General features: G+C 38.3%; 1 protein-coding gene across 5 annotated transcripts in view; it reads left to right on the top strand.

The window, feature by feature from the left end:
- The window catches only part of LOC133651750 (rho GDP-dissociation inhibitor 2-like), a 65428-nt gene extending 52113 nt beyond the window's left edge, over nucleotides 1-13315 (top strand). For all 5 annotated transcript variants that reach the window (XM_062049848.1, XM_062049850.1, XM_062049849.1 and 2 more), the window contains 3 exons: nucleotides 3704-3780; nucleotides 7867-7930; nucleotides 10585-13315. In XM_062049848.1, the coding sequence (XP_061905832.1) occupies nucleotides 3704-3780; nucleotides 7867-7930; nucleotides 10585-10784 (341 nt within the window). In that variant the 3' untranslated portion in view covers nucleotides 10785-13315. The remainder of the gene's footprint in view (nucleotides 1-3703; nucleotides 3781-7866; nucleotides 7931-10584) is intronic.

The raw sequence follows: 13315 nt of genomic DNA, 5'->3' as shown, positions 1-13315 counted from the left end.
TTCACTATCAACACATTTAAAACTTCCTCTTCCTTCACTTTCTTTCTTTCTCTTTCTTTCTTTCTTTCTTTCTCTTTCTTTCTTTCTTTATTTCTCTCTTTCTTTGTATTCTCAAGGAGATGAATAAAAAAACTTAGCGTGTCATTTGTGTAGTATTTTGTTCAAGTTTCTTCAAAAGGTTGTAATGTGGGCCGAGGAGGCGGGGCTTAATATGTATCTCCATCCCTTGTACTGTGCCACCGTTTTATTGTCATCCATCACTTCAAAAGTGACATTTAAAAAAAAAAAAGAATGAGGGACTTACTGCACATTTCGGTATCGATTTTGTAGCAAGTAAATACAGGACCTGTATCACCAATATCCTTACTGATTGTTTTCACTTGAAATGTTCATTCATTCATTGAAGAACATTGTATAGTAGGTATGCTATGATCTGTTTGTTTCAGACACCTGGTTACATTTGCACAATTCAACATGTCCGAAAAGGAGTGTAAAGATGCTAAGCTTATATCGGAATTAGTAATACAAAGTACTGGAAACATGTGCCAATACATGAATCCTTTATACTTAATAAATAAATGAATTACAATTAATTGAATTAATTTTTTAATTGGCTTATGGCAATATGACAATAAAATAGTTTTTGTCTCAAAATATCAGTCTTTTTTTAGGTGAATTATGTAAGTGAGTAATTTACTATGATTAATCACCATTCATCCAAATTCAAAGTGTCATAAATCTGATATTATAAAATGAATGATTTGACAGCAATATGAATACAGTATAAGACAATATCAACAAAGAAGTATTCACTTTTATTCCATGGACAAAATAAGAAAAACAAAAAAATGTTTTGCTTTCATTCAAAAATTTAGTTTTTTGTTCCAAAGCTTTCCTGAATATATTCTCTGAGTTTGGACCCAATATAACGATATCAACAACGTCATACCATTACACAGATATTTGTGAAAATGTATAGAACAGAGAACTGAAAAATATCCCTTTCATCGCGCTCGTATTGGTCCGATACGGATACGACCATTAATGTTGTTATGACTGATATTTGACCGCCTATTCAAATGTAAACATGAGAACAGCAAATGACTTCACCAGTAATCTAAAACTAATTACAATTAGCAAATTACAGTTAGTAGCAAAAGCTAATCCCAAAACTAGCAGCAAACAAGCTGCTAACTGAGGCTAGCATGAAGTTAACAGCATTAGGCTAACACTTTACTTCAATTAAATGATTATAATAGAAACATCCTTTTTTTTTTCCAAATACATATTTTAAAAGCTGCGATGTCGACCCTGCAATGTGACGTTATGAAAGGCTATTGTTTTTTTTTATATGCACCTGTATTTATAAAGTTAGTTATAAACAAACACATGAAGAAGGACAAATAAAAAACAGTACAATTCAGCGCCAGGGGTTGTTAATTCAGTAAAGTAATTATAGTAGAATGTAAAATATACAGTTGTGGTCAAAAGTGTACATAAATGACATCATGTCATGGCTGTCTTGACTTTACAATCATTTCTACAACTCGTATTTGTTTGTGATGTAGTGATTGGAGCACATACTTGTTGCTCACAAAAAACATTCATGAAGTTTGCTTCTTTTATGAATTTATTATGGCTCTACTGAAAATGTGAGGGTCAAAAGTATACATACAGCAATGTTAATATTTGCTTCCTTGGCAAGTTGACCTGCAATAAGGTGCTTTTGGTAGCCATCCACAAGCTTCTGCTTGACCACTTGACCACTAAATTGCTGCAGTTCAGCTAAATGTGTTGCTTTTCTGACATGGACTTGTTTCTTCAGCATTGTCCACACCTTTAAGTCGGGACTTTGGGAAGGCCATTCTAAAACCTTCATTCTAGCCTGATTTAGCCATTCCTTTACCACTTTTGACGTGTGTTTGGGGTAGGGGTGTAACGGTACACAAAAATTTGGGTTCGGTACGTACCTCGGTTTAGAGGTCACGGTTCGGTTCATTTTCGGTACGGTAAGAAAACAACAAAATGTAAATTTTTGGGTTATTTATTTACCAAATTTGCAAAATCTTCCACCCAAAATATTTGTCTTAGTGTAATATTTGATGTGAAGTAATGGGAACCTTGGATAGGTCAATAATTCATAATAACATTGATTTTGATTCAATATTATGTTTTGAGCAATGACAGTTTGAAAGAAAAAAAAACAGCTTTGTTTTATTAGTCAACATTGCAACTTTTTCTAAATTACATTTCACCTTTAAGCTTTTTTATTTCACTTTTGTTATGTTTTTGTTGATTTGAATAGTATTTTTAGAATGTGCCGTGGGCCTTTAAAACATTAGCTGTGGGCCACAAATGGCCTACGGGGCACACTTTTGACACCCCTGCTATAGATAATAAAACATTAAATGTGATAGATCTATGGATAAAAAGCAGAGCCTGGCGACGCATGCGCGTTTATCATAACTCTCTCTCTCTCTCTCTGTCTCTGCCCCTCCCTCACCAATGCTGCTGTTTGTTTTGTTTTTAACCCCTTCTTAACCCTGAGCGTACATTGAAAATACACGCAACCCTAACTCAAAACATTTGAGGCATTTAAGAAACTCCGCCCTGACAGCTCCGCAAAAGAGGACATGTCTGGTGAAAAGAGGACGTATCCTAGCCCGTTAGCTGCTAGCATGCCGTGTGTTGTGCCTCGGTGTGCATTGTTTACACAACGTGCGTTACGCTACTTAATATGTCCGTGTGGAAACTCGTTCGGTACACCTCCGCACCGAACCGGAACCCCCGTACCGAAACGGTTCAATTAGGGATGTCCGATAATATCGGCCGATAAATGCGTTAAAATGTAATATCGGAAATTATCGGTATCTGTTTTTTTATTATCTGTATCGTTTTTTTTTGTTTTTTTTTGTTTTTCTTATAAAATCAACATAAAAAACACAAGATACACTTACAATTAGTGCACCAACCCAAAAAACCTCCCTCCCCCCATTTCTTTCTGTTATCAATATTCTGGTTCCTACATTATATATCAATATATATCAATACAGTCTGCAAGGGATACAGTCCGTAAGCACACATGATTGTGCGTGCTGCTGCTCCACTAATAGTACTAACCTTTAACACTTCATTTTACTCATTTTCATTCATTACTAGTTTCTATGTAACTGTTTTTATATTGTTGTACTTTCTTTTTTATTCAAGAAAATGTTTTTAAATTAGTTATCTTATTTTATTTCATTTTTTTTTAAAAGTACCTTATCTTTACCATACATGGTTGTCCAAATTAGGCATAATAATGTGTTAATTCCACGACTGCATATATCGGTTGATATCGGTATTGGTAATTAAAGAGTTGGACAATATCGGAATATCGGATATCGGCAAAAAGCCATTATCGGACATCCCTAGGTTCAATACAAATACACGTACCGTTACACCCCTAGTTTGGGGTCATTGTCCTGTTGGAACACCCAACTGCGCCCAAGACCCAACCTCCGGGCTGATGATTGGAGGTCTCAAGGTTGGCAAGTATGGTACAGTCACACAAGTTGTGTAAATAGTTTACATTTGGAGCATAGCGTCATAGTCAGGAAAGGCCTTTGTTGGCCACACGATGACTCGGCAGGATGATGTCATCACCAATGCAGTCACACCTCATGTCAGACATTTACCAGCTGAGGTCATTTTGTTTGTGCAGGAGACCTGAGCAGCCTGAAGGAGAAGACATTCACCCTAAAAGAAGGCATCAAGTACAGGCTAAAAATACACTTTAAGGTAAGAGGAAAACAGCAGCTTTAGATGTATGTATTGTTGTGGCCTTTACTGTAACTGTGACTCAATGCACCTGCTGGTCTTCACTGTCTTCTATTATGTTTCTTTGTCATCTACTGTATAAAGAAGAAGATGATGTTCTTGCGGGATTGGGAGGATTTGGCAAAAACATCTTACCTTTTCTTGAGATGATTGTCTTATCAATATTTTGCGCAGGGTCAAAGGACAGAAGGATAGATATAAATATACTATATTGACAAAAGTATTTGTCCACCTGCCTTGACTCACATATGAACTTGAAGTGTCATCCCATTCCTAACCCACAGGGTTCAATATGACCTTTTGCAGCTATTACAGCTTCAACTCTTCTGGGAAGGCTGTCCACAAGGTTGCCGAGTGTGTTTATAGCAATTGTCCACCATTCTTCCAAAAGTGCATTGGTGAGGTCGCACACGAGAAGGCCTGGCTCTCGGTCTCCGTTCTAATTCACCCAAAAGGTGTTCTATCGGGTTCAGGTCAGGACTCTGTGCAGGCCAGTCAAGTTCACCCACACCAGACTCTGTCATCCATGTCTTTATGGACCTTGCTTTGTGCACTGGTGCACAGTCATGTTGGAAGAGGAAGGGCCCCGCTCCAAACTGGGAGCATGGAATTGTCCAAAAATGTTTTGGTATCCTGGAGCATTCAAAGTTCCTTTCACTGGAACTAAGGGGCCAAGCCCAACTCCTGAGAAACAACCCCACACCATAATTCCTCCGCTGTCCCCTCTCTGTCAGTTTACATGGACTACCGCTGAGTTGCTGTTGTTCCCAAACTCTTCCATTTTCTTATTATAAAGCTGACAGTTGACTTTGGAATATTTAGGAGCGAGGACAGCGAGGACAGTTCCATGCTGGAAATCACTGAGAGCGGCCCATTCTTTCACAAATGTTTGTAGAAACAGTCTCCATGCCTAAGTGCTTCATTTGATACACCGGGCCAAGTGATTAGGACACCTGATTCTCATCATTTGGATGGCTGGACAAATACTTTTGGCATTATAGTGTACATGAAATGCATGTCCTGAACTCACCCTTCAATCTCTTTATAGGAAAAGATCATACTCTGTCACTTATCCGTTGTTATGAACAAAGACATGTAAAGACAGTATAACATTGTTATAAAATGAGCAAATTGAATGAAATACAAAGGTGATTAATTCTTATCAATACATCTCATTATAATGATGGATGATCTGGGCAAGGTTTTATGCTGCCTATTCTGATACCAATTGAGTGAGACGGGTTGATACCAACACAGATACTAATCACACGTGTATTTATGGTGAGTGCTATTGACAGTTTCAACATAATAATTATATTGCAATGAATTCATCCATTGTGTAAGCAGGGCCGGCCCGTGGCATAGGCCGTATAGGCAAATGCTAAGGGCGCCGTCCATCAGGGGGCGCCACGCCAGTGCCACAAATGTTGGAGAAAAAAAGTTGGTACTATTATTTCTAGATACAAAAAATAATCCCACGTTAATTAAAATGCAAAGTAAAGCCTATTTAATAGAAATATTGATTGTTACAACATTACGCCCCCCCATCCACCCGCACGGTGCGCCCCCTCCCTTCCCATATCATGACTCTTACCACATCAAAAAATCAACACAAGATGTCAAAACGGCCAAAACTGTCAGGTGCCCAGGGAAGAAAAAGAGAAAAGAGGAGGAGAAACGAGAAAAAGACAGAGTTAGCAGGTAGGTAACGTTAGCCTACATGAAATTATTTGTCTGTTACAGAATGTGATAGTAACCTGGCTTTAGCATTAAGCTAATGTTACATGATTCGGTAATTGCTCAACAATAAATAGCTAGTTCTGTTTTAACGTCGGGTTAATATTGTGGAGGGGGCTAAATTGTTATGGAAAATAATAATATAACGTTAGGTAATTACAGTACTCCCACCTTACATTCCTCAGGGACATTTGTATTAGATCTTTTAAGCAGGTGTTTTTTGTTTACATTGTTATTGCCTTCTGGTTAGCTAATGTTTGCCCTGCAGGTAATAGTCACTTTTCCACCCCTTTATATATTAGGTATAGTTGTAAGCCTAGTTGTTAAAGTGCACATCATTAATGTTAAATAAGCAATATCACATGAGAGGGAATGCTGTTGTTTAATTTGAGCACTGCTGTGATTCGGTTAAAGATAATCATAACATAACATTCTCATATAATATGTTAATTTGCTTTCTTTAAGTAAAAAAAAAAGGTCAAAAACTTGTGAGTATATACACTTCACTGCCGATGTGGGGGGGGGGGGGGGGGGCGCCACCTAAAATCTTGCCTAGGGCGCCAGATTGGTTAGGGCCAGGCCTGTGTGTAAGTAAAACAAAGTCAACAATAACTAAATAAAAACTACTGAAGTTATTTGCTTTTTACTCTCACACTTATCACCTGAATGTGTGAATAAAAACAAAAACTGCTTTCGTGAAAATAAAATAGTATTGATCATATTATATAAAGATACTTCCCTTGGTATCGGCAATGCTGATTTATGGATCGATCCGCCCTCTACTAACGTGTCATATAATGACCGCGACAATGCTGTTATTGTTTCCCGAGCGTGGCCCATGCTGCTGCTCACTGCTCCCCTCACCTCCCAGGGGGGTGAACAAGGGTGATGGGTCAAATGCAGAGGACACATTTCACCACACCTAGTGTGTGTGTGTGTGTGTGTGTGTGTGTGTGTGTGACTATCATTGCTACTTTAACTTTATTACTTACACATACAACGTCTCCCCGGCAGTATTCGAAAGTAACAAACGTGTCCGCATCATTCAACTTGAACTTAACTTCATTAATTATCGTGGCCACTGTGTGTTGCCAACAAAAAGTTACCACTCCACTTATATTATCCTCTTTCTTATTAATCGACGTATTCATTTCCTATTGATAACTGCATATTTTCGTGGTCCCAGCTACATTTCTTCAACTTTATACAGCACTCATTGGTGTTGTTTAAAGATAGCTGAGCGGTTAGCTTAGCTATTAGCATGCCTGCTATCGGTATGTAACATGTTTATCTTGTCTTGATAATGATACTTAAGACATTTACCGTATTTCGTTGAATAGCCGCAGGGGCGCTAATTAATTTAAAACCTCTTCTCACTCCTGCGCTTACCAAAAGCATGCGGGATGGGCACGCATGCGCTAATTATTTTAAAACCTCTTCTCACTCCGGCGCTTACCTTATCATGAAAAGCACATTTAATAAAAAAATGTTATTGTGGTCTTACCTTTACTTATAAATGATGTCCATCTGCAGCTGATTCTGATCAGAGGCAGTCTTCCTTATCTTTCTTCAGTTTTAAAAGTCTCTGGAGATATTCCTTGAATTATTACCTCCTGCTTCGATTGAAAGTCCAGTTTAGAAAACTGTTTTATTTTAGATATGTAATCCTCCATGTTAAAAGTGTAAGCAAACGATCGCTGCTCATGCTTGCTGCTTGTTGTCTTCTTCTGCAGCACCGGTTTTCTGCAGTACTGGTAGTCGCAAGAAGGATCACTAGCGCCCTCTACCACCAGGAGGCGGGAGTCATTTAATGACTCATATTTGACCCGGCGGAAGTGCCAAGCATGCGCTAATTATTTTGCGAAACGAGTTGGACCCGGCTGTAATTCTAGGCAGGCGAATACTATATTCCCGGCGGCAATTCAAGGAAATACGGTAGTTTATTTGACGTAATGGAGGTGATTATTATCATCATAGGGGCGCGGTTCCACACTAAGACTTAATAAGGGGACTATAAAATAGATGCTGATTGGTGACCAATCCATCTGCACATCCACAATTATAATTATTCTGAATTTTGAAGAAAGACGAATTCTTACAATGAACAACAACTTCTATGGTTGCCAGACCAACAAAAGTGTGTGTGTGTGTGTGTGTGTGTGTGTGTGTTTGTGTGTGTGTGTGTGTGTGTGTGTGTGTGTGTGTGTGTGTGTGTGTGTGTGTGTGTGTGTGTGTGTGTGTGTGTGTGTGTGTGTGTGTGTGTGTGTGTGTGTGTGTGTGTGTGTGTGTGTGTGTGTGTGTGTGTTTCAGGTGAACAAAGAAATTGTGGCGGGCTTGAAGTACCATCATGTCAGCTTCAGAAAAGGAATAAAAGGTAAAGCCGTTTTACTACAAAGTTGGTAACCCAATGAAATAATCTGAGTATTAGACGTAGTATGATGCAGTTCTACACTGTGAATGAATACTGCTAAGCTACTTTATAAAGACGTTTAAAGCTCAAATATTTCATTGATTAAGATCTAAGGTATTTGTTAATATTATATACAATTATAAGTATATAAAAATATATAACATTATATACAGTACAGGCCAAAAGTTTGGACACACCTCTTTATTTCCATGACTATTTACATTGCAGATTGTCACATCCAAACTATGAATGAACACATGTGGAGTTTTGTACTTAACACAAAAAAGGTGAAATAACTGAAAACATGTTTTATATTCTAGTTTCTTCAGTTATGTAAAAGGTGAAATAACATGTTTTATATTCTAGTTTCTTCAAAATAGCCACCCTTTGCTCTGATTACTATATAATAATGAATTATTGACATCTTCAAGGCTCCAATTACTTCAAATATCCATCCATCCATTTTCTACCGCTTATTCCCTTCGGGGTGGCGGGGGGTGCTGGAGCCTATCTCAGCTACAATCGGGCGGAAGGCGGGGTACACCCTGGACAAGTCGCCACCTCATCGCAGGGCCAACACAGATAGACAGACCACATTCACACTCACATTCCACATTCAAATGTTTTATGTGGAAAAATATTGCATATATTGTGTGGTTGCCATACAAAAACATCAACATTGTATTTGACAAAAGAGCATAAAACAAACAAAATAATAGTTCAAACGTAAAATGGACAGATATATCTGAAGTTGATCTCGTAACTTAAGTGTTGAAAGTAAAACAAATAATAATAAAAATGTATCACTTTATGAGTGGGGGACCTTTTGGATCCCAAATATATTTAGTGAGATTTTATTTATCTTTTCACTGTGATTACTGAAAAATAATAATGGAAATAAAATCAATGGTGTCCTGCATTATTGATCTTTTCAGGGCTCCAATGACTTCACATCAAACTTTGCTTTCTGAATGTTTTGGGCGGTGGGGGAAATACTGCATATTTCACTTTTACTATAAAAAACAAAGTTGTCTTTGACAGAAAAGGCATATATAATAATAGGCAATAATAGTTTGACTTGTTTTTAACAAGTTTGTCCTCCTACAGCAGTGGTTCTCAAACTTTTTTTGTCATCCCCCACTTTGGACAAGGGGGAGTTTTCAAGCCCCACCTGCCCCCATCGCCCCAACAGAACGCTAATGCCAAGCTTAACATTTTCAAATGTATTGAACATCAAGTAATATCAAGTTGTATACATTCAAACTCAATAACATAAAATAACATCAAGTTCAATAATAAATAAAATAACTGTGCAGCTGTGGTATCACTTGCATCAAGTTCAATAATAAATAAAATAACTTACATCAAGTTCAATAATAAATAAAACAAAAGTGTTATAACTTGCATCAAGTTCAATAATAAATAAAATAACTTACATCAAGTTCAATAATAAATAAAACAAATTGTTATAACTTGCATCAAGTTCAATAGTAAATCAAATAAAAGTGTTATAACTTGCATCAAGTTCAATAATAAATCAAATAAAAGTGTTATAACTTGCATCAAGTTCAATAATAAATCAAATAAAAGTGTTATAACTTGCATCAAGTTCAATAATAAATCAAATAAAAGTGTTATAACTTGCATCAAGTTCAATAATAAATCAAATAAAAGTGTTATAACTTGCATCAAGTTCAATAATAAATCAAATAAAAGTGTTATAACTTGCATCAAGTTCAATAATAAATCAAATAACTTGCATCAAGTTCAATAATAAATAAAAGTGCCACTTTGCAATCTTTGCAACAAAAAAAAAAGGAGGAGCTATGCATTTGGCAAGACAGGGCAAGTGAACATGAGTTTTACAGTACTCCAGCATTAGTGGCTGCAATGAGCCTGTTTTACACTGCACAGCTTTTCAAATGAGGGTTGCAGGCTTGACACTGCCACTCTTAAGTCATGCTCAATGTTCAGCTGAGACCTGTACTTCGTTTTGAGTGAAGCAACAGCTGAAAAGCCTATCTCACACAGATAAGATGTGGCAAAGGGGAGAAGAATGGACACAGCTCTCTGCCCGATGAGTGGATGTTTAGCTCGGATGGGTAGCAAGTTTGTTCTGCTTAGCCCCGCCCCCATTAGTTACTGTTGCTATGTCTGTCAAACTTTCGCTCCTACCTAGCAATTTAAAGCCTACAGGAAAAATAAGTAATTTAAATTTATTTATATAGCGGATTTCACAGACAGAATCACAAAGTGATTTACAGTTGTATAGAAAATGAAAGCATAGTAAAAAGAAAAATCTAAGAATATAATTTTTTTTTTTTAAATTAATGTGAAATTTCCTCCCGTTCCTCGCGCCCCACCTGTCATGTCTCTATTCCCCACCAGTGGGGCGCGCCCCACACTTTGAGAAACGCTGTCCTACACAAACCATATTAAAACAAAAAATATATTTTTTCCCCTCATCTTTTTCCATTTTTCATACATTTTTGAAAAAGCTCCAGAGAGCCACTAGGGCGGCGCTAAAGAGCCGCATGCGGGTTGCCGACCCCTGGTCTCGGTATTAAAGGCTTGTACTGTATGTTGTTATATATTAAGTAAGTGTCTCCTGTGTGCAGTGGACAAGGTGTCCTACATGGTGGGCAGCTACTGTCCTCGCCAGGACGAGCAGGAGTTTGTGTGCCCCGCCGATGAGACCCCTCAAGGCTTGGTGTCACGCGGCGTCTACCAGATCAAGTCCTGCTTCAGCGACGACGACAAGAACGTCCACTCGGCATGGGACTGGAACCTGGAGCTGAAGAAGGACTGGGACGAGTAGAGGTGCCATCTTTTCTCCTCCCTCTCTCTGCAGCGTTGAAAAGACAGGATGCTCCCTTTCTTTTTTTCCTCTCCCTCCTACGACTTCCTCTTTCACACGTTTAGAGAAGTGTCACCTCTCTTCCTCTTTGCATTAATCTGCGTCTGTGAAATATCACGCGGTGAGTAAGGCTTTTCTCATCATCCCGTCATAGAAGGATGTCATGCAGGTGCAGTCAATGCAGTTTCAATGTGAAAAGTAGAGAAAAAATGCCACGGTTGCGCTTGTTTACGGTGTTTCCCGACTTTTATGAAGCAGCAGGTTAATGACGTGCCTCCTGTCATCCCGTAAATAATAACAGTAAGTCCATGTATGATTGTGCTTGGCCACTTTGATCTACAATGTCCAAGTTTACACCAACATATTTCCCACAATGCAGCACAAAGTACATGTCAAACCTTCCTAAAGTGGAGTAGCACAACAACCTCAGTCTCAAAGCGCTGAAATACTAAACCTTTTTAACAAGGAGTCGTAGAAAGCAGACGTCATTATGCCGAGTCTAGGTGTTTAGTATAGAACAGTACATAGTAATGCTAACATTTCAATGTTGCAGGTCGAAATATGTGGAGGAGCAAAAGGGACGGAATTAAATAAATAAATGCATCTTTAATTAATTACTGACTTGTCCTTAATTAATTAAAATGTGAAATAACTCGTGTTAATAAATTAATTTTGCATGTGTTCATTTAATGTAAAATCATAGTTATTCAACTATTGAATTAATTTCAGTATTTCAATATTTATTTCCCAATTAAATCATTTATTTCAATTAGTTTGTATTAATTATCCTTTTCTTTATACAACAATTTTTTTAATTTACTATTTATCTTTTTCTATTCATCTACGGAGCCCCTAAATGGACATGGGGGAAACATTTTTTTTATAATTTTTGTTTTTTTAGACATGTATCTCGTGCGCAGGAGAAACTTTTTATAAAGTTATAAAAAATAAAAAATTATAAAAAATTGTTTTTTATTTTTTTAGAACTTTATAAAAAGTTTCTTTCTTCTTTAAAAAAATAAATAAATCAATAAATTATAAAAAATAGTTTTCCCCCATGTCCCTTTAGGGGCTCCGTATTAACCTGTCGAGCAGCTTCGGAATTTATTTGATCTGTCAAACTCAGTCAGTCAGTGGGCGGGTCCTAACGCCTGATTGGGTACCCAGGACTTCCTGTGGGTGGGTCCTAACACCTGATTGGTTACCCAGGGCTTCCTGTGGGTGGGTCCTAACGCCTGATTGGTTACCCAGGGCTTCCTGTGGGTGGGTCCTAACGCCTGATTGGTTACCCAGGGCTTCCTGTGGGTGGGCCCTAACGCCTGATTGGTTACCCAGGACTTCCTGTGGGCGGGTCCTAACACCTGATTGTTACGCAGGACTCCCACTGGTCTGTGGGACTTGATGAGAAGCGGAGTGATCTCTTGGTATAAAAGTGTGGAAACAAGTTCAATAAAATCCTCCATTTGAACTGCGACACGACTTTGATGGCCCAGTTTGACAAAGGAAATAAAAACGGGTTCAATAAATGTAATAATCAATTAATTAAATCATTATTTTAAATTTTCAAATGATTAAATTATGAAATGAATAAGCAAAACATGAAGTAATGAATCCATCCACCCATCCATCTTCTGCTTATCTGAAGTGGGGTCGCGGGGGCAGCAGCCCAAGCAGAGAAGCCCAGACTTCCCTCCCCCCCAGCTACTTCATGCAGCTCTTCCGGGGGAATCTGAGGCGTTCTCAGGCCAGCTGGGAGACTATAGTCTCTCCACCATGTCCTGGGTCTTCTTCCCCTTGGCCTAAACACCTCCCTCTGGAGGTGTTCAGAGGCATCCTGACCAGATCCGCGAACCACCTCATCTGGTTCCTCTCCATGTGGAGGAGCAGTAGCTTTACTTTAAAGTCCTCCCAAATAACAGATCTTCTCACCCTATCTCTAAGGGAGAGCATTTAGTCCTCTGGTCACAACCCAGACCTCATGACCATAGGTGAGGATATGGATGTAGATTGCCCAGTAAATTGAGAGCTTCGCCTTCCGGCTCAGCTCCTTTTTCACCACGACGGACCTATACAGGGTCTGCATCACTGCAGATTTTGCACCGATCCGCCTGTTGATATCACCATCCACTCTTCCCTCACTCCTGAACAAGACTCCCAGGTACTTGAACTCCTCCACTCGGGGCCAGACCTCCTCCCCAACCCGGAGATGGCACTCCACCCTTTTCTGATGTTCAGCCCATAAATAATGAAGGAACTCATTAAACTGCTAAATAAATGATTAAATTGTGAAATGAATTATTCAATATTAAACTAATAAAATAGCAGAATAAATATCATTTTACATTCATTAATTGCTGAATCGTTTATTAACACGTGTATTTATTTCATTTCAATGTCATTCATTCATGACACATGTATGTAATTATGATAACACTTTAGTACGGGGAACATATTCTAAGTAACAAAGACTTCATTTGGTTAGGGTTAGAGGG

The sequence above is a fragment of the Entelurus aequoreus genome, linkage group LG06, assembly GCF_033978785.1.
Source record: "Entelurus aequoreus isolate RoL-2023_Sb linkage group LG06, RoL_Eaeq_v1.1, whole genome shotgun sequence".
In the NCBI taxonomy this organism is placed as follows: Eukaryota; Metazoa; Chordata; class Actinopteri; order Syngnathiformes; family Syngnathidae; genus Entelurus; species Entelurus aequoreus.
Note: the sequence above shows the minus strand (reverse complement) of the source record. Positions and strands in the feature narration are given on the sequence as shown.